Source organism: Hoplias malabaricus, chromosome 11 (assembly GCF_029633855.1).
Source record: "Hoplias malabaricus isolate fHopMal1 chromosome 11, fHopMal1.hap1, whole genome shotgun sequence".
NCBI lineage: Eukaryota > Metazoa > Chordata > Actinopteri > Characiformes > Erythrinidae > Hoplias > Hoplias malabaricus.
The window spans coordinates 8,932,942-8,955,337 of NC_089810.1; the positions used below are offsets into that span (position 1 = coordinate 8,932,942).

Consider the following 22,396-nt stretch of genomic DNA (forward strand, 5'->3'; position numbering starts at 1 on the left):
ATGGCTTGATTGGTCCTTAATTTGAAGACACTGAACCTAAGTTTGGTACAACAAAGTTATTATTACAAATGTATTCCACAGGTGTGAGCTGTAAACTACAAAGGACTAAATATCTCATAAAAATATGACCCGTATAGTATTTTATAACTTGCCGTATAGATGATCAGATTTTCTGATTAACACAGTGAGCCATTATTATTGCATTGTAGGCCTTAAATATATTATGTATTCACCTTCTGTATGGACTATATTTTGCCACAAATTTTTGGAAGAGTGCACATTTCCAGTCCTAGTCCCATGTGATTTCTTCAGCGTTCCCTTCAGATTTTAATAACATTAGCAGAATATGACAGAAGCTCTGATAAGAAGCCATTTTCAATTGATTGGTGTGGAATTTAAAATGCTATAGTAGTGAAGTGTGAAGCAGTAGTCCTTATCACATTTTCCCAAATTCAAGTATCAGGACAGGACTCAATGATCATAGATTTAAAAACCCAGACACTGCTGATCAGAACAATGAGCTCACCTCCTTGAGTAAGGCAGCTATGAACATCATCCTGTAGATGGAGCTCCAACTGAGCCTCGGGACGAGTTACAGGAGGTTTGTTATGCAAACACAAGAGCACCTGATCTCTAATATTTGCATGGTCTGATGCCATCAAATCTTTATCTGAGCATAAGAACCCAGGGATCAAACCTTTATACACTTGACTTCAGAAATAAATGTTGGATGAGCAGTTTATCAAATTTTGACTATAGTGTATGTGTTATGGCAAATTTCTAAGTGTTTATTTTTAAATAGATGTCCCCAGACAAGGTGGCCAGTGACATCACCTAGGGGTCTGTTAAGCCTGGTTACATTTCAACTGCTTAAAAACTGCACCCATCATTTTTTGAAACAACCCTAAAGAGCTAGATTTACAGCAAAGCTAAAGGATGTCCATGAGTTAAACCTAATCTAGTTTGAGCTAGAGTGCTTCACTACCCCTAACTTATACATAACTCACCTACAACTGTGAACCCTATTCCATTACTCACAGGGGCACAAGAACTGAGCCAATGCATGAGAATGAACTTGGCTTAGACTACAATACCACAAAAGCACTTTATGTACAAGGTGTGCGCTGTTTCTCTCTACACTAATTGTGACCTAATCCCAGTTTTAAAAGTGAACATGGCAGACCCGTTCAATGCTGCCACCTACTGTTTGGTGTCGACTACACAACATGTTTTATATCTAATGTATAAATTTCAGCTTGAACACAGATTAATAGTCAAGAAAAACTCAAAAAAACAAGGGGCCTAAGGTTTAAATTGCCAGTATTGTAAAACAGTGTTACATGCAAGACATTACACATTTCCAGAGAAACATGAATTTTATAGCAATAAGTTAAAAAACTGGCAAAATTTAAGTTTACAACCAAAACAGTACAGAGGCTCAACATCCTGTTCAGGGTCAATGTTAGCTGCTGAATTTAGTGCCTGAACTGCATTCTTAGGCATTTCTAGAGTTTTAAAAACACCATTTCCCAAGACTTTTTTTTTTTTTTAAACTTCAGTTCCACTAAATATTTGGAACAAAAAAAATTGGACATTGATTTAAAAGACATTCATTTTAGACGTTTATTGACTGAAATCATTGCCATATTGCAGTGCGCACAGATTTACTCTGTTGCAGGAGCAGGGGCTGCCTTTGGCTTCTTGGTCTTTTTAACCCTCTTCACTTTAGGCTTCAACATTTTAGCCTTCATCTGTTGAGAGAAAATGTAATTAGAAATGTATCTAACAAACATTTATTCAATGAAGGAAAAGACCCACACTGTACTTTAGGTTTCAAGAAAACATACCTCGGGTTTGTGCTGAAGGATGGCACGGCGGCGCGCCGTCTTGGCATAAGGATTGAGCTTCATCATTACTCTCAAGTTCTTCAGAGGATTCTTCTTGAGAACTCTGCGCTGAATCTTTTTGCTACAACACACACATCACAACGATTAGACACTTAAAAAACAACAACAAATGCTTTAAAACTGATAAGCTAATTTTGAACTTTGAATTCTCTAAAGCACGCATTCAGTGAGATGAGTCTTACTTTGGTGCACGAAGGGCTTTCTGGATTTCCTCACTCTGCAGGAGTCTACCCAAATCTGTGTTGGTCATTTTGTGCATAGGCAAGCTGCAAGAGGAATAAATCAATTAATTAAAGTAGAATTTTTAAAAGAACCCATAATTCATGAAGGGAAATAGAAATACTAGATGGCTCAGAACTTCAAAAAAAGTCATGGTGCTCATAAACACGGACCAGAAGTGGAAGATCATCACTGCAGTTTAGACAAATACACAGCTCTACACTTAAAGGAGCAAAATAAACTCACTTGTAGTCAATCTTGAGTGTGGAAGGTTTGCGCCAAGTACCATAGAGGTCATCCAGCTTGCGGAAGGCGCTTTCAGTCCAGATGCAGAAACGACCAATGTGACCACCGGGAGCAAGCTTCAAGAGGTCGAGTTTGCTCACTCGCTGCAGTGTAATACCTAATGGAAAATTAAATTCGATATTAAAAACGCTACATAAAACAATACAAAACATTAAAATAACTTCCCATCAAAGCTAACTCAGCACTTCAAGAAAAATCATGGTGTTCATAAACACGGACCGAAGTGAAACTCATCACAGCTCGTGAAGCATTGGTCTTGAACTTCAGCGTGATCCAGAACGTACCTGGGATGTTTCTGAAAGCTTTTGTGACGCCGTTGTCTTCGTTGTAGATGATACACGGGCCCTTGCGCTGAATTCGTCTGCGGTTTCTCATTTTACCCTTGCCGGCGCGCATACGCTGAGAGGCATAAACCTGATGGGACAAACAATCTATGAAAAAGATCCTAGTGGAGAAAGTCTGAGGAGCAGCGGTCGTAATAAAAACCAGGCATTACCTTCTTGATGTCATTCCATGCTTTGAGCTTCTTCAGCAGAAGCACTGCTTCCTTAGTCTTCTTGTATCCCTCAACTTTGTCATCAACAACAAGTGGAACCTCAGGAATCTCCTCGATGCGGTGCCCTACAATTCATCACAGAACTATTGGCAAGTGACAGGCAATCAATCAGAATTACACAAATCATTTAAACATGTTCTCAGCCTTCGAAAGGGAAGCACCATGGTTTAGCACGGCCCTTCTGCAAACTGAGATTAATCTAGCACTGCACCGAATAAGAGATGCCTGGGTATGGCATTCAACTCCAGTTAACAGTGCACTAAGACCACAGACATTAAAACAGCAAGTCACTCACCTTTGGCCATGACTAGGGCAGGGAGGGCAGAGGCAGCCAGAGCAGAGCAGATGGCATATCTCTTCTGGGTAACATTGATCCTGCGGTGCCAACGCCGCCATGTTTTTGTGGGGGCAAACATGCGACCACCACGACACATCTGTGCTTTGGTTAAGGTCAATCAAAGGGAAAGGAGTACAACTGAACAACAATCACTATCAGGTCATTACTGAACCTGCTCAGAACACTTGTTCGTCAACCTTCAACACCAGCATGTGACAGCAGGCAACTGTCGCTGTGTGCAGAGTAAGACGCAAATTACACCATCACAGCAAGTTTGCTAAACAACCAATGGTAGGCATCAAGAGTAAGAACACAATAAAAGTAGGATACGTTTCCGAAAGCACCCTGGCCAGATCGGTGGGTACCACCACCACGCACTCTGGGGATACGAGCCACAGCTCTGCCTGTGCCCCAGGACTCAGCACTGGTCTGGTGACCTGAAAGAGAAAGCTACAATTACAAACAGCCCTACTACAGTCATGTATATTGCAGGCATTATGATTTAATTGACACAAAACCCTGTGAAAACAGAAGAGGCAACTCATATTCAATAATGGAAATCATAACTCACCAGCCAGTTCACTGACAGCATAGGGTTGGCGCTTGTTCTTGCGCATGTTGGTATGCACAAAGTTCACAACATCTGGGCGGATGGGAGCCTTGAAAACAGCAGGCATAACCACGTTCTTGCCTGAGGTCTCCCCTTTCTCGGAGTAGACCGAGATTAACGGTCGGGCACAAGCCTGGAAACAAAATACAGATTATGCGATTGTTTAACACAACACCAAAGTATTATTTAAGCTCTTAATTCTGCTCAGCCTTATTTTTCGTCACCCCCCTGTACCAGCATCAGACAGCAGGCAACTGTCACTGGTTACAGAGTCGGACGCAAATTACACCATCACAGCAAGGGTTTTCTAAAACTTAGTTCTCCAGAACGTTCAGAAGACGACTCGTCAAGAAGTCAGCTGAAGACTGCAGTGTGTACAAACGAGATTTGAAGTGATCAATGCTAGTAAAAGTTACACTTACAAAAAGTTAAATAACTTCTTACAAAAATGCTTTCAGATGTCTAAGAATCATTAAGTCTGAACATTTAATTTGACCTTTGAACAAGTTACAGCCAGAATATAGGTCTTATCTATTGATATCCCTCAGTCAGCATTCACATTAACAGCTTTTGCTAAAAGCTACTGAGATTAAGAGGTAGGAAACAAGGTTATACACTAATGTTACTGAATATACAAGTTGTCCTTAGTGTTAAACAAAAGAATAAAAAAAAACTAACACACTTACTGGGGGGTTGAGATACCAAAGCAACAGGCACTTACAATCAAATTTAGTGATTAATATTAGACCATTTACATTTTTAGCAGCTAAAGTTGGTTTGTGCGCAGCGAAGAACGTTAAATCAACTGAGAAACTGAAGAGAAACATCAGATTTGAAATGCAATGGCTGTTTCTCCTCGGCGGGCCTCATTTGGAACCTAACCGCGGGCGCAAGTGTTTAACTACGGGGTAATTCATAAGAGCAGAGCACTCCGCACACTTTAAAACACAGCATTAACGCAAATATGTCGCTTTATTGGTGTTTAACCTTGTATAATTGCTAAATCTGCTAACGCGGTACACGTCTCCGCCACACGTGTAACATTACATACAGCGCTGTGACCAAAATGGCTCCCGCAACCATTCTGTCCCGGCCTCTCGATATAAAAACAGCAATATTGCATATATCTCACAGAAATACGGATAAGTTTTCACATGTACAAAAAATCTTAAACGGCAGAACCCTAGACGAGCGTTCAGAGAAGCACTACAAACAAGTTTTTCCTCACCATTTTTAAGATAATTCACGGCTCGCCAGGAACCACGCTCCTCTCTCAATGGCGGCCACGGAAGAAAAGGAAAGACTGTAACACACCGTCACTCACATATACCTCCGCCAGAGCCTCACTTCCGCCACATCGCACTACCCGGCGGATTTAGACTGACTGCTTTATATTGGGCCGGTTTACCGTCATAAATATTACAACAGTTGTATATTGTTAATATTTAATATATATTTAAAAAAAACGCCAATATGATTACCAGATATGTATAATAATCTTTGGAACTATATACATGTATGCATATGATTTCACCGGCGGATGAAAGACGTGGCGGCCGGACTACTTCCCAGAGTCTTCATTTATTGATAGTAAATAATATAAAATTATATATATTTGAACAAACGGTTTAGAGTGAAGATAAATACAAATACATTTCCATAAACATGCTGTCTTTTTAAAGGTTAAATAAAAATGTGTCCATAATGTAATTATTTCTTGATGTGGGCGGAGACTAATGACATGTAACCTCAGTGACGTAGAAGTGGCGGGCTGGAGGAACGGTTTCTGCTACACTGTATTTAATAACTTTTAAAGAAGAATCGTTTACACCCATTATTTACTGTAATTCCACACATTAAAGACCATGAGATGTAGGGTTGTTCCAGAAGCTAACAGCTTTGTCCAGTTTCTCAAGTAAGTGTGCTATGTAAATGCTTTGTTTTTTCTTGTATTCAGCTAAATTCATGTTAGTGCTATGTTGTATTGTTTCGTGTGGAAGGTATCTATCTATAACATGTAATCTTGAATTTGAGGAATGTCCTTCAGCTCTTTTCATGTTGGGCAAGCTTGACTTTAGGCTTAAGTTATCTGGCTAGACAGAAGTTCTGCTTTGTATTGCACTCCACTGTTGACTTTTGATGGTGCTCATTTATTATAGCATTGTGGATAAATGAGGTTGTACTCTAATGTTTATCCTTCAGGTCGTGTCAGGACGACAACAAAGGGTCTTGGACCTATCAGGTAACTTAAAATTCAATAATTCATTGTCTGTAACCGCTTATTCAGTTCAGGTTTGCGGAGGGTTCAGATCCCACCCAGGAACACTGGGCACAGGGCAGTAACACACCCTGGACAGGGCGCCATTCACTCACACACCCCCAATTATGGACACTTTTAAATGGCCAATCCACATATTAACCTGTGCAAACCTGAACACCCAGAGGAAATCCACACAGACACTGGGAGAACATGCCAATCTCCACAGAGTCAGAAACCAGAGTCAGGGCTTGAACCCACAACCCCAGGACGCTGTTGTGCCAGTTTTGTGCTGGGGAACAAGTTGCTCATTTACATATGACAATTTAAAGTAATTGCCCAGTTTATCAGCTCTACTCACCATTTTTTTTGCATTATTTGCCACGTTACAGCATTGTATTGTTGGGAGAGAGATAAACGTAGTGTGATATGTATGAAAAACTGGCTACAGGAAGCTGTTCTATTTTACTTTTTTATATTATCACAGTGTAATTTTTTTTATATTAGAATCTCTTAATTTGCTGAGTAAAAGTTTCTGGAAGAGCTTTAGCTGCGCTGTAACTTTAATTTCTCTATTAAAGTTGCAGAGTATCTTATGGCTCAAACAATAAACACCTCCTTGTTCCAGATTCAACAGCTTTTTGAGAGATAATGGGAGGGATTAAAATGGGAGTTCTGTGAAAGAGAGAGAGAGAGAGAGAAGGGAAGTTTAAAAGTGAGAGTTAGTTATGATTTCATTTGTATTTCATTCACATTCAGCAATAAATACAATTTAATCTACAATCTGGATTCAACAGTAGAGCAGCACTGTTTGCTAAAACGATTCATGTGTTTTTAAAAAAATAATGCACCAAATAACCTGTTAATATTGACAGCACTAATGTAAACTATGTGTTTTGGAGATTGTATACTATTTCTTGTGTTACAGGAAAATATTAAAGTGTCAAAATGTAACAACGAGCCACTTCTCAGCATAATAGAAGGAAACCAGTCTGTCTTCATTTGTGAGAAAGAGGTAAGTAAGCCAGGAAAATATGAAATATAAACTGTAATCATTACTACTTCATAACTGAATGTTACCTGTTTTTTTTCTTTTGAAAAGCTGCCAAAACATGAGTCTGAGGAAACCGAAATCTCAGAGGAAAACAGCCTCAACGAAGAAGTGTTGGTTAAACTGGAGCAGCATGACATTGGACCACTACCTCTCTCCATCAATAGAGCAAGGTATGAGAGGCTTTTATATAGTGTGCCTTTTCATTTAGTAATTTTAATTTAATAAGTGATCTGCCTGTGGTGATAGGATGAGCCTCCAGGTTTTCCTCTGTTTGCACAGACAGCTGCTTTCCTGGTACACTATGTCTCAGAACCCCAACATGGCCCAGGTGGAAGCCCATGTTCTGCACCCTATCTGGGTACGCTGTGACATGTCTGACCCTGCTGGCACTTCCTGGCTTGGAGCAGAGACAGTCTGTGCTGGAGGCAAGCCAACAGCAGTCAAGCTGTACACAATCAGCTGCAAAGGTATTAGCTGGCATTGGAGGGGTTGTTCAGTATTAAAACTCATTTATATCGTTTTCCAGTTCTAAATGTAGACATTTAAGTTAAGACATGGTTTTGTGTCCAAATTCTTTCTTAGTTTTGCAGTGCAGCCATGAGGGTAACTTTGTTAACTGATGCCCCTTAAATTCTGTATGACCTACTAATAAAACTGTGTAGCTGGATGCAGCAGAACAGAAGCTGAGCAGAAATGACAGATTACATATGTCATTTCTATTATTTTTATCAATAACTGTTGATCACATTTTTGATATAGATGTATACAGTGTCAGAACACCTTTTGTCTACATTGGCTGTCAATACTCTGTCCTAAACTGGAATGACATCTGGTTTGGGAATGCAAAAATAGGATGGGTATGTACACTGCTCAAAAAAATAAAAGGGAACACTAAAATAATAGTGGAATTAGTTGAGAACAAAATAACATAAAAATAATCAATGTAAATCAAAATCATTATCCCTTGGAGGTCTGGATTTGGAATCATATTCAAAATAAAAGTCGAAATTCCTCAATACAAGTTAAAGTGAGGCTCAGTAGTGTGTGTGGCCTCCATCCACATGTCGTATGACCTCCCTACAACGCCTGGGCATGCTCCTGATGAGGCGGCGGATGTTCAGGGGTATCTCCTCCCAGACCTGGATTACAGCATCAGTCAACTCTTGGACAGTCTGTGGTACAATGTGGCGTTGGTGGACGATGTCCCAGATGTGCTGGATTGGATTCAGGTCTGGGGAAGGGGCAATATATGGTCTCACAATGGGTCTGAGGATCTCATCCCGGTACCTAATGGCTGTCAGGGTACGTCTGGCTGGCACACGGAGGACTTTGCGGCCCTCCCAAGAAATGCTTCCCTACACCATTAATGACCCACTGCCAAACCGGTCATGCTGGAGAATGTTGCAGGGAGCAGAACAACTCCAGACTCTGTCACATCTGCCAATCTTGGTGTTCTTTGACAAATGCCAATCACCCTGCATGGTGTAAGCACAAACCCCACTTGTGGACGTCAGACCCTCATATCACCCTCATGGAGTCTATTTCTGACAGTTTGTGCAGAAACATGGATATTAGTGGCCTGATGGTGGTCATTTTGCAGGGCTCTGGCACTGCTCCTCCTGTTCCTCATTGCACAAAGGAGGAGGTAGCGGTCCTGCTGCTGGGTTGTTGCCCTCCTACAGCCACCTCAATGTCTCCTGGTGTACCAGCCTGTCTCCTGGTATCTCCTCCATGCTCTGACAGACACAGCAAACCATCTTGCCACAGCTCGCATTGATGTGCCATCCTGGATGAGCTGCACTACCTGAGCAACTTCTGTGGGTTGTAGACACCACCTCATGCTGCCTCTAGGGGTGAGATCCCTGACAGAATGCAAAAGTGAACAAGACATCAGCCAGAAAGGATGAGAGCAGAGAACTGGTCTGTGGTCACCACCTGCAGAAGCACTCCTTTATAGGGGTTGCCTTGCTAATTGCCTCTCATTTCTACCTGTTGTCTGTGCCATTTGCAATCACATTTGATTCACAATCAGTGTTGCTTCCTAACTGGACTGGTTGATTTCACAGAAGTGTGATTGACTTGGAGTTACATCGTGTTGTTTAGTGTTCCCTTTATTATTTTTTTTGAGCAGTGTATTTACAAAAAGATTTGAATAACTTTTGACTTCTGTTTGTTAGTGATGTTATCCTCGCAGCTCCAGTGCTGAACAAAGCAAAGTTTGTTTGATTGAGTGCGAAATAAAGTAAATGTTTCAGATAGAATGATTCCCGTGTTCATGCTTTATGTTCTATTCATTATTCATTCAGGGGCAACAGCAGATGAGGCCTCATTCATCACAGTGGACCAACTTAAACAAGAGCATCAGAACAGACATCATTCCTCCGCAGTAACACATTAGATCTTTCTCTATTTTCTGTTATATTGATTAAGTTGACACGTATGAGCCCCATCTTAATCTACTGAAGCAACCTTCCTCTGTAGGTGGTGACAAAAGGCTGGGCTGAGTACAACCTCTTCTGCTCAGTGAAGGAGGAGAGCCTGATTATTGATTCTCAGAGCAGTGTAACAGCCTTGTTCAGATGGACTAATGTAGAGAAGATCCTAGAATCCCCTCCCCTGTCATCATCGGTCACTCTAGTAAATATAAATCCTTTATTTTTGTAATATTCTTAAAGATGGAATTGTTACCTTTTACATGTTTATCTTAAAGTGTATGGCCTTTTTGTTTTGAATTTATTTTGGCTACTGGTCTTCAGTGTTGCATTCATAACCCAATGCACGATTGGTTTTTGTGACAAAGCACCATAAAACTGAATGTTTTGCCTTTAATTATTATCTTTTTCTATTTTTGTGCAGCAAATCAAGGTGGCAGTTGGAGACATCAGGAGCCCAATGCTTCAGACCTACAGAGAATTGAAATTCATCCTGGTATGTTTGACCCAGCTGAGCTATAAAAACATGTAAACACTTTTATTGTCATTACACAACATACCACTAAATTGTTCCTCTGGATTTAATCAATTTGTGACCATGAGCACACAAAGATTCACTATAGGCAGTGTCAGCCATTCCCATCCCCAGGGAGGATTAGGTGCCTTGCTCAAGGGCACATCAGCCGTTGATTTTGAGGGAGGAGGTTTGCTGCCTCTTGGGCTGTATTACACTAGGGATAACACATATAAATCAAACAACATGCCAAGTGTCTCCCAATCCTTTTGATTTAGCAGAGATTAAAGTTCTCCATTGCCACAAAGGATTTCTGTCACAGCTGCTCTCTGGCCAGGTGTCAGACTTTTGAAGGTTGTTATCAGTGTTTAGAGGCACTGTTGCTATGTCTGATTTTATATTAAGATGTAAAAAAATGTAAGTACTAAAAACGTATTTGTAGTTGATTGTTTGTCAAGCAACTTTTATTTCATAGATTAAAAACAGCATTAAAATCACATATAGGCAACCAATAGAAAAACTGTTCAGAAGCATATTGTTCCCCTAAATAAAGTGTAGGTTTAACAACTTCACAACTTGATGACGGCTTTTATTTAGGGTTTTATATTTTACAGGCACTTGCTGAAGGATTGAGGACCGGGGAGATTGAGTGGTTGGAACCACTGGATACCCACTCTGCTGTGGACTTAACTAGAACATTAATTGAGGGTAACCTTTCACATCACTATGGACTTCACATGGCATTATCTCTTATGGTTTAATGCACCTTGTGGATATATATTTGTTGCAGAGCTGGAGAATGTTGCGAATGCCGTACCAGGCCAGAATTTAAAAGGATCTGAGGTAAACTGAAATAACAAGTGTGTAATGACTTCATTCACATTTTTTAATTTGTGGTAAATGTTTATGGGGCGGCACGGTGGTGCGTCAGGTAGTGTTGCTGTCACACAGCTCCAGGGACCTGGAGGTTGTGGGTTCGAGTCCCGCTCCAGGTGACTGTCTGTGAGGAGTGTGGTGTGTTCTCCCTGTGTCTGCATGGGTTTCCTCCGGGTGACTGTCTGTGAGGAGTGTGGTGTGTTCTCTCTGTGTCTGCGTGGGTTTCCTCCGGGTGACTGTCTGTGAGGAGTGTGGTGTGTTCTCCCTGTGTCCGCATGGGTTTCCTCCGGGTGCTCCGGTTCCCTCCCATGGTCCTAAAACACATTAGTAGGTGGATTGGGGACTGTGTGTGTGTGTCATCCCGTGAAGGTGTGAACATGAACTGGATAAGTGGTTACAGATGATGAATGAATGCTTATGGTTAATCTGTTCCTGACAGAACCAGAAGTCCAAGACAGACTCAGGACTAAGCTTCAGCACAATGTTAATGGAGAGAGGAGACTTGGACTTCACAGAGCAACTCTGGGAGAAGATGAGGAAAAGTCAGTACTATTTGACTACTATTGAATCAATGAAATTATCATATTATTACAGGTTTTGGACATAATCCATGTCTTTGTCTTGACAGGTGTGTCCTCATATCAAGACATAGTAGATTCTCTGAAATTAGTCATCAAAGCTGTGCGATTTGGTCAGATTAAACCTTGGGTATGTATTTGCCTGTGAAATCATGTTAGTTTGCTAGTTTCAAATTAAGCCAAGATGATTTTCCTGTGGTACCACAGTTTAATTTGAATTTATACATAATGTATGTGAGGGGAAGATGCACTATATAATAATAAGCATGTGGTTTTTGTCCTGCACAGGTTCATAGGGACAGCAGCAGCTCTCTAAGTAAGCTAATTGTGCAGTCATACCAGCAGCAGGTGGACACTGTGGCTCTCACTGGTCTTACTCCTGCCATTATGCTCCTGGAGATGGGACTGGACAAGATGAGGAAAGACTACATTAACTACCTCGTCGGTAATTATGCTAATAATGATTATATTATGGGGGAAACATTTATTTTAACAGAGAATGGTCAGCAATGGCCATTCTTATAGCTAGAACACTTTACAGTCTGAATGTATCTTGCAGTTGTTTTCTGAGTGTGTCTGTGAACAGTTCTATATTTAAACCTGCAAATGAGCTTCAATAGTAAAGGTTTTTGTGTATTTTGCCTCTGACAGGAAAAGAGCTGACAACACTCAACCATCTGGTGAGAATGTCTCTTCTACACTGAATAATCACGAGATCCTAAAGTGGGCAGCCGAGCGCTAATCACACCTTTTTGTGTGTTTGTTGAATGGTGTTCAGAGCTACTACCTGAGTAGCGATGTGGACCTGCAGGAGCAGGTGATAAGGTTGAAGAAACTGCACCACCTACTGGAGATCCTGGGCACCTGCAGCAGCTTCCTCAGCCTTCCTCATGAGCGCCTCTTTTTCTTCACTCAGTCAGTCATAGGCGGATTATTCTTTTGCCAAATATCTGTTTATACTCACTTTTATTTATATAACAATATCTTCTTGTATTTTAGATCATGTTTGCAGTACTACAAGACAGCACCCTATAATGAAGAGCATGTATTTGAGATGCAAATCAAACCTGCTCTCATCAGCCACTTCTACCAGACGTAAGAAAAGGCAAATTCTGCTCTGGTTCTCCTCCAGTTTTGGAACATTTTAATGTTAAGCTGGCCTAGTAAAACAATATCTCATTTTAAACTGTGTAATGGATATTGTTTGTGTGTGTGTGCAGGGAGCAGCCAACATCCTGGGCAGTGGAAGTTTCCAGTGGACAGGGCTCAAGAGACGTCAAGACCTCCTGGCATCTCAGTGATAAACCATTAGTGGATCATGTCATTTTTGACTCAGGTTTAATCCTACGTTTTTATTTTAAAATACATATCTTTTTCCTTTGAAATGTGCTATGCCCTTGAGTATGCTTGTTGTGAACAGTTTTTCTGTTTTCCTGCTCTAATATAACCATGGGGCACGGTGGTGCAGCAGGTAGGGTTGAAGTCACACAGCTCCAAGGACCTGGAGGTTGTGGGTTCGATTCCTGCTCCGGGTGACTGTCTGTGAGGAGTGTGGTGTGTTCTCTCTGTGTCTGCGTGGGTTTCCTCCGGGTGACTGTCTGTGAGGAGTGTGGTGTGTTCTCCCTGTGTCTGCGTGGGTTTCCTCCGGGTGACTGTCTGTGAGGAGTTGGTGTGTTCTCCCTGTGTCTTCGTGGGTTTCCTCCGGGTGCTCCGGTTTCCTCCCACAGTCCAAAAACACACGTTGGTAGGTGGATTGGTGACTCAAAAGTGTCGTAGTGAATGTGTGAGTGTGTGTGTTGCCCTGTGAAGGACTGGCGCCCCCTCCAGGGTGTATTCCTGCCTTGTGCCCAATGATTCCAGGTAGGCTCTGGACCCACCGCGACCCTGAACTGGATAAGGGTTACAGATAATGAATGAATAATATAACCACCTCAAATATCGAAATGCTTGGTAGTCCCTTTTTGCAGACTCACTAGCCTCTGGGCCAGGGTTGGGCACCACTAGTCTTTCTATGTATTAGAAATGGACTCATATTTATAATGAATCCAAATGGAAAATTCCCCATCGCCTTGTGTCAGGTGGAAGTGCTAGTGAGCAGTGTGAGGAGAAAGTAGGGGGTGAGAAAAATTCACACCTCTCTTAAATGATGGCTATTCCAAGATAAAACTGACAGCACAACTGCTGCTTTCTTGATATCAGTAAGTTATGAATAGCTGCAACAATTAAAAATAGAAAACAATGAAAATCCTGTTAGCTTCTGCTATTGTAAATCACACACCAATCATTTATATCCCATAACATATAAATTAGCTGAATTATTTGGTTGTATTAGAGCATGAAAAACTTTAAAAGTTGTAGGGTTGGGGGTTCTCCTGGACCAGGTTTGGGAACCAGTATTCCAGAATATAGTACCTCTATTACTTGTTAAAACAGTCCTTTGAACCCCTGTTGTGTAGGTCTACCACTGGAGGTCTCAGTGAGTGCAGAGAATGAGAAGATCTCCTACTTCAGAACTATGGTGTGCTGCAGTCAAGTCAACTTCATTTAGCAGGTCAGTGTCATTCAGCATTTAAGGCTAAACACTGATCGAAAAGTTTATTTGCAGAATTAATACAAGCCCTGAAAAAAATGTAGCTTCTTTTGTCTTTCTTGGTAAAATAAGCATTTTTTTAAAAGTAACCCCTTTCATTTGACCTCAGCAGGATGTGGTCCACTATAAACTATTCCTCAAAACAATGCAGTTCTAGTTGCGCCTGCTAAGGAGGAACATGAGAAAAATGGCACTGATCAAAATGCAGAGGGTGCACACAGTGGGGACCACAATCTCTGTTACCATCTCCATGTGGCTGGTCAATGGATCTGAAATGCACACATAATAGAGAACTGTTATATCAGCGTCATTATTATATCAGCTTTTGCACCATGTGTTCAAAAAAGACCACTCCAAGGGCTTGTTTTTAAATTTGCTTACACACACACACACACACAGAGAAACACACACCTTTTAAGGTTTTGCACAAAAAGTTAGCTTAGCATCACAAAGAAATTTTTATGCTTTTGCAATACAGAGCACTCAAAGGGTTAATACTTTTCTTCGAGTGTTTACTAACTGTTTCTTTAAAGAGAATGTGTAATAGCTTACCATGTATAAGTCTTAGAATATTGGCAGCTGTACTCCGCTGTTCCTCTAATAAAAAGAGAGAGATGGCTCTTAGGGTGGGATCCGAACACTTTAACCCTTTGAGGGCTGCTGTGCCAGGAGCACAGAGCTGACTTCCAGCCAACAGAGTTACAACAACTGCATAGGCACAGCTCAGGCTTTCTTTACTTTTCTCTGCTGCTTATTGGCAGTGTTTTTAACATGTATTACCCTGTTCCAGTGCCACTTTGTCTTGTGTGGTAAATGGGTGATGATGTAAAAACTATGTAATGTATTAATTAAAAGTAGCAATAATAATAATAATATTGTGGGGTGATGCTGATATTTATCATTTATGTATGAAGGTTTGACAATAACAAAATCCTGCATTTATTCTGCAATACACACAACCACGAGAATCCAAATTTATGTCCTACAGCCTGTTTAGCCAAAGAAAATCCTTACTGCTCTAGGCCCCACCCACTTTGTCTCCATTTTGAAAACCAGAGTGAGATTTGTTTGGAACATGACAGCAGCAGCAAGTCCATGGTCAGTAATTAAAGTTGTGGCCTAATGTTGTCATATGCTATCATGTAAACTGCTCTGGGTAACTCATATTATGTGACTGTTCATATACATTTGTTAGAATTAGCGACTAGCTTTTTAGTTCTGTTTAAAATAAATTTTTGTATTTAACCAGTGATCATTTTATTGCTATCATCAGAAAATCACTTTCAAATTCAATTTCAAGTCTGGGAGCAGTTTAAACCCCCCCTGGGCTGAGTCTGTGCTGTAGGGTGGAGGACTAATGTCTTGAAAGCCATAGTCACCCAGAGTGATGCTCAATTTTCATCAACATAATTGTGTTACTCAGAATGTTTTCGTTTTTATATTGTAACAAAACCAATCAAAATGAACTGATGACTTCTTTATGTCTCCTCACTTCCAAGAACCATTATAAAACTACCAGCAGGATTAGTAGTTAATATCCATACACAGAACCTACTGAACACCCCTGTAGTTTAGTATATTTTTAAGTTGTGGGGCTTGTATAACATTTGATTGTTTGTCTATGCATGTTTGTTTGTCTATTGTGTTGATTTTAACATTTGTGCACCTCTTGGTTTATGAAAAACATCAGTGAATTACCCACTAATAAAACCTGCTGCTTGCCCTAGAAATGTTATAGTCTGTATTATGCAATTATAAGTTTAAATTCCAGTTGATGGGGCGAATTCCTGATGTAATCAACTCATTTACGATTATGTCCTGAAATACTTGTGCTGGATAAATTAGTTTGCATTCCTAAGATGATTCTGGCCATTTTATGTTTATGCTTAATTGCAATGGTTGGTTTTCTCCAGCACATTTGACCATAACTACACAATTAACAGGCTGATTGAAGTTGTTTTGGCTGGTACATAACAGTCAGGAAGCCTTCAAAGAGTTAACACATGTAATTTTGCTCAAAATGAAAGCCAGAGCAAAGCAGCTTTTCTAATGCTCATTGATGCCACACAGTTATCCAGTGCCATCAAAAGCATTTCTCATATTGTCAGTTCTACTAAGCTTCACTGAGGCAATTCTGGCCTGATTACATATTGAAATGTCTACAGTAAATATCAGCTTTGTGCAGCAAGAATTGATGAGGGATGTGATTTAATATTACTGCCTTACTTGGAAATGTGGTTTTTGAAGCTGGCCAGGATATGAGCCGCTAAATATTCCGGCCTCTTGGGTTCAGGATAGGCCACATCTAAACTGGCTAAAACCCCTCATTCTTATGACTGGACCACACAGAGTTCTTTTGAGGTTTTCCAGGACAATGTGGAATACTCCCCAAGCCAAAAAGAACACATTTATTCCGACATGTACCCTAGCGCCTAAACTTCATCATGCACCGGCCAAACCTTTGGCATCTCTGCATGATCCTTATTTTCCTTGGAATCTCGTCTAGCTGGAGGGGCAAAAAAAGGAAAACTCTGTTAGTGGGTTAAACTTTCACCCCTAGACCTCATCCAAAGCCACTGTCTTTCAGCTTACGTGCAAATTCCCTATTAATATAAGTGACCGAACAGAAAGTGATCATAGATTAACTTGTGTTTTTGGGTGAGTATAACTCGGGGGGGTAGAGATCCTGAAGTAGATGGATGAGGAAAAAGCAAAGTGAATTGGCCTATTATATAATTTGTTTTCTAATTTGGTGTTTTTGTTACTCTGCTCTCTATAGGTGGAATCTTTCTTTGTTTGCCCCAGCTTGTGCAGTGCTTCTCCTCATTTCATGAGACAATGTATCACAAGGGGCACTGACCTGCAGCCAAGAGCTGGTTGCTGGTGGAACACATCTCCAAAGCTTTCCTCTTCCAGTCCTCAACCTGCCAGAATACATCCATTTACTGCACCGCTGTGTATTTAAACAAAACCTTACTAGGCCACTCATTTGAATTCTCGTATAGTAAAGTTCTCTCTGTAAAGTCTGCAGTAGACGTTCACCAATGTGTATTGCATGAAGAATGTAATAATCAAAGTCACAAGTACTATTGTATAGTTGCTTTTTGCCTGTAAGTATGAACAGTTCTATGTATTAAAAGTCTAAAGTAATGCTTGTGTACTGTTTTGAATAAAGTATAAATTTAATTTTAAATAAAGAAATAAAATTATACTGTTTTTACTGTAGGGGCAATAGAGCAGCCAAGACTTTGGCATTCACATTTGTGGCAGATTTGAATCCACTATGCTGTTTACACAGTGCTAAAAATGTGGATATAAAGGTCCACAATGTGCTACATTAGCCTCATGAGTCCTGAATCTATATTTCTATCATTAGCACAAAGAGGCAACACGTTTACCTCTCTCTGATTTGGGAATCCGTTGAAGTTGATGATCTGTTTAAAGTACTGAACAGAGGCCTTCGGGTAGCGGGGTTTATTCTTATTCTTAAAGTCCACGTAGTACAGTCCGAACCTCTCGGAGAAGCCCTCGTCCCATTCAAACTTATCCAGAAGAGACCATGCAGTATAGCCCTTCACATTCACACCATCCCGGATGGCTGCAGTGACAGATAGGATCGATTAGGCTGAGCACACAACCAACACCTGTGTTTGTTAAATAGCTAGTCAGTAACTTACCTTTGAGCATCTCGTTAATGTAGTCCTTGTAATACTGCATCCTCCAGTCATCACAGAGCTCTGTGCACCTCATCTTTTCAGAGACTCCATTTTCAGTGATGTAGATCATTGGGTTCCCATACTGAGTCTACAGCAATGAAGACCATTCACAAGTAATGTCAGGAACCATACAGTGGAGCCATTATTTATGGATAACACATAAAAACACATTGAAGAAGAAGAATTTAAAAATTAACAAGGTGATGGTTAAAGGATGTTTGAGCAGTTGGTAGATGATGAAGACAGTGTTTAATTTGCACCTTGATGAAGTTGAGCAAACGACGGAAGCCCCATGGCACAGAGTAGAGCCATTCTGACCCAGGATCAGGCCAACGGGGGTCCACCAGCTCAGCCAGGTCTCTATCAGTGAAATAGGTGCTGCCTCTGCCTGTATGGTGGCTCTTCTGTGTGATGTAGCGTGTGGTGAAATGCCCCACTCCCAGGAAATCACAAGTGCCTTTAACATAACTCTTCTCCTGAGAGGAGAAGGTGGGGAGTCGAGATGTTCCTAAACCCTGCTGAGCACTCTTCCTGCCTAGATACACAGTGGATACAAAGAAATATTTTATCTTCTGCATGAGTGACAGGATACTTCGCTATCTACTGTAGCTAGCTAGCAAGTAGTGTCAGATTCTATTTTATCACATAGTTCTGTACTAATCACACTTTAACTGTTCCTTTAACCACTTCAAAACATGGTACAACACACCTACAAAGTCCTTCATGACTTGAGGGTAGTCTCCATGGAAGATGGGAGTCGCAAACCAGCCCATATAGAACTGGACATATCTCTCAGCTGCTTCTATATCCTTCTGGTTGGTAATATCCACAGGCTCTCCCCAGTCCCCAGACAAAGATATGCCCACCACACCTGCAGGAGACCAGACTCTTTCAAATATTTCACAAATGACTGATTCTATTAATAAATGATGTAGGTTGAATATATATACATATCAATACATAGGTTGAATCATATTACCATTTTGTTTGTTTCGCCACTGATTATCATACGTATGCCAAACTTTGGCATGTGCCTAAGGATAGGGATAAATAATGGTCAATAATTTATTCAAACTTGATTACAATAATCTAAATTACACTGTTTTTCCCTTTATTAAAATGTTTACCTATCCTCTGCATCTGACTGCTTTTATCCCCCACACCTCCTTACACTAATCAAGATGGCAGAGAGTGCAGTGCCTTCCCAGAATCATTGGTCATCGCAGGGCATCACACTCAGTCACTGTCATCCTCATACAATTTCACAGACTATCCACCTATTAAGATGTGTTTTTGGACTGTGGGAGGAAACCACAGCAGCTGCAGGATGCTACCATTCAGACAGAGGGAGAACACATCAAACTTCTCAGAGGCAATGACCGGATTTGAGGATTGAACCCAGGATCCCAAGACCCTGGGGCTACGTGGCAGTGACACTAAAAGCAGCTCTGCCATGGCGCTCTAAGACGAAGTGATTTATCACCATTTCGCAAGCCTTTTCTTTATCTAACTACATATGCAAATGTAAAAAAATGTAAACATGCTCTAGAAAAAACAACTCCTGAGCTAACAAAGACACGTAAGCATTAGGTCCAGTTATTTTTCAGAGTTGTCCCTTCACACATGCAGCACACATTAAGAGATGTTTGGTGTTAAAAGCGTTTTCAAATCTGGAAACAATTTAAAGATAAAAGGAAATGTCAGACCCAAATGTTACTGACATTTAAATTCAAACATATAGCTCTTCAGAAAAAAGGTTTGGAAACATTCTGTGTTACTGTGCACGTGTGAAAAAGGCTCCAGGGCAGGGGTAATTAATTAAAATTCATTAAGGTCCAGTAAAAGAACATTTTCCCAAGCCACGGTCTAGAACATAAAGTATAACCAACATTATGATCAGTGCCAAATGATATACATGATTGCGTTAATAATAGCATCATTTTATGTAGTTATCAGCTAAATGTCAAATGTCAAATTACACTTTCAATTACATTTCAATATATTTCAACAATATTTATTAATAATTAAAAATAACAAGTAATCTAAATAAAATGTGCTTTTTTTTCCTTTAAAGGAAAATGTACAAATAAAACAATGATTTGGGAGGAAAACATATTTTAAATACGGTCCCTAATGACTTTTGTAGTTGCATTTAATTTGACTTTGCTTTTCCATACCCAGCAATCTGATTATACAATCTTACTGCTGATGGGTGGGTCTTTATCCGTTAACAGCAACCTGACTGGCTCTTTATGCTGAAGGACGCGACTTTATCCGTAAACAGAATGTTCATTCATTCATTCATTGTCTGTAAGCATTTCCGATTCAGGGTCGCGATGGGTCCGGAGCCCACCCGGAATCACTGGGCGCAAGGCAGGAACACACCCTGGTGAGGGAGCCAGTCCCTACAGAATGTTCAGCGTTATGAGAATTTCAATTGGTAATTTTTCCCTATTAAAGTTTCTGATTTTACCTCACACAACATTGTTGTCCCGAAAGTGTCCTAATGCTGTGTGTTACTCATTTGTGTGCTCATCACAGCGCTCATAATAATACACAGATCTGATTGGCTGAGTAGCCTCACGTGTGATATGCAGAAACCCATATGATTAGTCCATGCAATCCTGGAGCACTAAACCTGAACTGTAATGCCTAGAACAGTCACACTACTTAAAACACTCTGTTTAAAACAGCTCTTAATAGTTTATCCATTACAGGTCCAGTTACCGTGGTCCGCCTATTCGGGAGCCTTGCTCTAGGGTCATTGCAAAAACTGAATAACGCCCCCTGTCGAGCATACTTTAAGTATACATGAGTGAGTGAGTAAGAGTGTGAGTGAGTTCCAAGCCATGAAGTGCTTCACATGTAAAAATCTAGGTCTCTATCTTGTCTTGTGCCAGAACTAAATAATTTTAGGATTTAGAAAGTCTGTGTTTTCTCACCTTGATGATGTGGTGAGCAGCTCTGTAGGCCCCAGTACCTCTGAGCTTCAAGCCTGGAGCATGTTCTCCTGTTTCATAGCCTTCTACTGCCACTGACTGACATACAAGCAATGATTAATATTCAAAAAATGGGACATTTCTACCACAAGGTACTTGAGGTACATAACGAACAAGACCATACCCATGGGTTATTGAATGTTATCCAGTGTTTCACACGGTTTCCAAACCTCTCAAAGCAGAGGTTGGCGTAATCATTAAAGTAGTTAACCATGCTGATGTTCTGCCACCCTCCGTATTTCTCCTGCAACAGCTAGCGAATCAACATTAACACTCATATTAATACAAATACTGTTTTATAATGAGCAAAACATGGTAAATGGCAAAGCCAATAAAACATGCCTTGACCGAATGAACTCACTGCTATGAATGCACACCTGTGGTAGGTCCCAATGATACAAGGTCACGATGGGTGTGATTTTATTTTCCAGCAGTTGGTCAATGAGGACGTCATAGTACTTGAGTCCTTTTTCATTCACGTGGTCAGCTGTATGTAGAGGAAGAGCTATGTGATATTCAACACAAATTCAGTGTATCTGCAATGTGTCGTGTTTTGCTGTTTTGTGACTAGCATGCTAGATGTTGTCAAGTGTGTTAGCTTTCAGTGACGATATTAGCTTGTAGACAGAACATTACATTTGAAAACTATAAAGCACACCTCTTGTTGCCAATTGTTACTTCTATAAAGTTGGAAGCAGGAATGAGCTAAAGACATAAATGAGACCCTTCTTTTTGCAGTGTAAATACTGAACTAAATTGATAAATAAATGTATCAAATTGCATTCTGAAATTTCTATATTGCTCCACTTCTAAGAATGAAGGAGATATTGGCATAAGGAAGCATCATGGTCACTTACACCTGATTCCTGTGGGAATGACCCTAGGCCATGAAATGGAGAAACGATAGTGGTTCAAGTTGAGCTCCTTCATCAGAGATACATCATCCTACCAATAAAACAAATGGGATTTTCTTTTGTAGGTGTTTTGAAGCTACACAAGACAACTGTGACAGTTCCATTCCCATGGTAATCACCTTGTGTTTGTAGTAGCCTTCGCATGCAGAGTCTCCCGTATCATTCAGGAAGATTTTTCCCTTCTTATGAGAGAACACATCCCAGATACTCAGTCCTTTTCCATCTCTGTCCCAGGCTCCTTCGGTTTGATAGGCTGAACTGCCGGCACCCCACGAAAATCCTGCCAGCACAGAGAGAGTTCACATGTCCACTGTAGACATACAGTTCATAAAAGACGTCCTCCAGTGAAGTGATAATCATGTGTTTAACCTTGTGAACATGTCTCTGTGATGTAGTTTATATGCTAGAAGACCTACCATGGGTGAAATAAGCAGTCATCGCTGCGCCTGAGCTTTTTTGCTTTGAAAAGAAAGTACTTCATAATAGTCTCTAAAGGGCAGATTCAAACAACCAGAATTTCTTACGTCACCT

At 40.6% G+C, this 22,396-nt stretch overlaps 3 protein-coding genes and 5 non-coding genes across 10 annotated transcripts; 1 reads left to right on the plus strand and 7 right to left on the minus strand.

The window, feature by feature from the left end:
- Positions 1-1,609: 1,609 nt before the first annotated feature.
- rpl4 (ribosomal protein L4) lies at positions 1,610-5,302 on the minus strand. Its single transcript, XM_066685711.1, has 10 exons — positions 5,164-5,302; positions 3,897-4,068; positions 3,656-3,762; positions 3,284-3,422; positions 2,929-3,053; positions 2,717-2,846; positions 2,373-2,529; positions 2,090-2,173; positions 1,848-1,968; positions 1,610-1,751 (listed from the first exon to the last, which is right to left on the minus strand). Exons 1-10 carry the CDS (start codon positions 5,164-5,166, stop codon positions 1,665-1,667), a joined length of 1,125 nt encoding a protein of 374 aa, XP_066541808.1. The 5' UTR covers positions 5,167-5,302; the 3' UTR covers positions 1,610-1,664.
- On the minus strand, positions 2,255-2,324 carry LOC136710152 (small nucleolar RNA SNORD18). The gene has a single exon (XR_010804592.1). It is a non-coding gene; the product is annotated as a small nucleolar RNA SNORD18 (small nucleolar RNA).
- On the minus strand, positions 2,607-2,674 carry LOC136710153 (small nucleolar RNA SNORD18). The gene has a single exon (XR_010804593.1). It is a non-coding gene; the product is annotated as a small nucleolar RNA SNORD18 (small nucleolar RNA).
- On the minus strand, positions 3,120-3,248 carry LOC136710156 (small nucleolar RNA SNORA35). The gene has a single exon (XR_010804596.1). It is a non-coding gene; the product is annotated as a small nucleolar RNA SNORA35 (small nucleolar RNA).
- LOC136710154 (small nucleolar RNA SNORD16) lies at positions 3,499-3,596 on the minus strand. The gene has a single exon (XR_010804594.1). It is a non-coding gene; the product is annotated as a small nucleolar RNA SNORD16 (small nucleolar RNA).
- On the minus strand, positions 4,137-4,234 carry LOC136710155 (small nucleolar RNA SNORD16). The gene has a single exon (XR_010804595.1). It is a non-coding gene; the product is annotated as a small nucleolar RNA SNORD16 (small nucleolar RNA).
- Positions 5,303-5,704: 402 nt separating the features above from the next.
- Positions 5,705-17,355, plus strand: zwilch (zwilch kinetochore protein). Its single transcript, XM_066684784.1, has 19 exons — positions 5,705-5,850; positions 6,138-6,177; positions 7,121-7,207; positions 7,295-7,416; positions 7,526-7,713; positions 9,553-9,632; positions 9,728-9,883; positions 10,103-10,174; positions 10,807-10,900; positions 10,983-11,035; positions 11,508-11,610; positions 11,697-11,776; positions 11,935-12,091; positions 12,298-12,326; positions 12,425-12,561; positions 12,646-12,741; positions 12,867-12,982; positions 14,103-14,197; positions 17,016-17,355. The coding sequence occupies exons 1-18, from the start codon at positions 5,801-5,803 to the stop codon at positions 14,192-14,194; spliced, it is 1,752 nt and encodes a 583-aa protein (XP_066540881.1). The 5' UTR covers positions 5,705-5,800; the 3' UTR covers positions 14,195-14,197; positions 17,016-17,355.
- On the minus strand, positions 14,321-21,165 carry lctlb (lactase-like b). 3 transcript variants are annotated; one of them, XM_066684786.1, is made up of 9 exons: positions 21,076-21,165; positions 20,895-20,990; positions 18,932-18,986; positions 18,662-18,823; positions 18,213-18,487; positions 17,914-18,040; positions 17,635-17,834; positions 17,097-17,160; positions 14,321-14,505 (listed from the first exon to the last, which is right to left on the minus strand). In XM_066684786.1, exons 1-9 carry the CDS (start codon positions 21,163-21,165, stop codon positions 14,390-14,392), a joined length of 1,185 nt encoding a protein of 394 aa, XP_066540883.1. In that variant the 3' UTR covers positions 14,321-14,389. The 3 variants fall into 3 exon arrangements, with proteins under 3 accessions (XP_066540883.1, XP_066540884.1, XP_066540885.1); XM_066684787.1 differs by lacking the exons at positions 17,097-17,160; positions 17,635-17,834; XM_066684788.1 differs by lacking the exons at positions 17,097-17,160; positions 17,635-17,834; positions 20,895-20,990.
- Positions 21,166-22,396: the final 1,231 nt, after the last annotated feature.

What these genes read in the sequence shown, in the direction of transcription:
- rpl4 (XM_066685711.1), bottom strand. An exon ending in TGCCCTAGTCATGGCCAAAG is followed by an intron (nt 3,054 to 3,283) that starts GTGAGTGACTTG and finishes GATGAATTGTAG; the next exon opens with GGCACCGCATCGAGGAGATT. An exon ending in TCCTTCAGCACAAACCCGAG is followed by an intron (nt 1,752 to 1,847) that starts GTATGTTTTCTT and finishes TTCTCTCAACAG; the next exon opens with ATGAAGGCTAAAATGTTGAA.
- lctlb (XM_066684786.1), bottom strand. Translation starts at nt 21,165, where the DNA reads ATGGTTAACTACTTTAATGATTACGCCAACCTCTGCTTTGAGAGGTTT. An exon ending in GATTCCCAAATCAGAGAGAG is followed by an intron (nt 17,161 to 17,634) that starts GTAAACGTGTTG and finishes GTATTCTGGCAG; the next exon opens with GTTGAGGACTGGAAGAGGAA. An exon ending in CAACCAGCTCTTGGCTGCAG is followed by an intron (nt 14,506 to 17,096) that starts GTCAGTGCCCCT and finishes TGTGCATTTCAG; the next exon opens with ATCCATTGACCAGCCACATG.
- zwilch (XM_066684784.1), top strand. Translation starts at nt 5,801, where the DNA reads ATGAGATGTAGGGTTGTTCCAGAAGCTAACAGCTTTGTCCAGTTTCTC. An exon ending in AAGGGTCTTGGACCTATCAG is followed by an intron (nt 6,178 to 7,120) that starts GTAACTTAAAAT and finishes CTTGTGTTACAG; the next exon opens with GAAAATATTAAAGTGTCAAA. An exon ending in ATCAGCCACTTCTACCAGAC is followed by an intron (nt 12,742 to 12,866) that starts GTAAGAAAAGGC and finishes GTGTGTGTGCAG; the next exon opens with GGAGCAGCCAACATCCTGGG.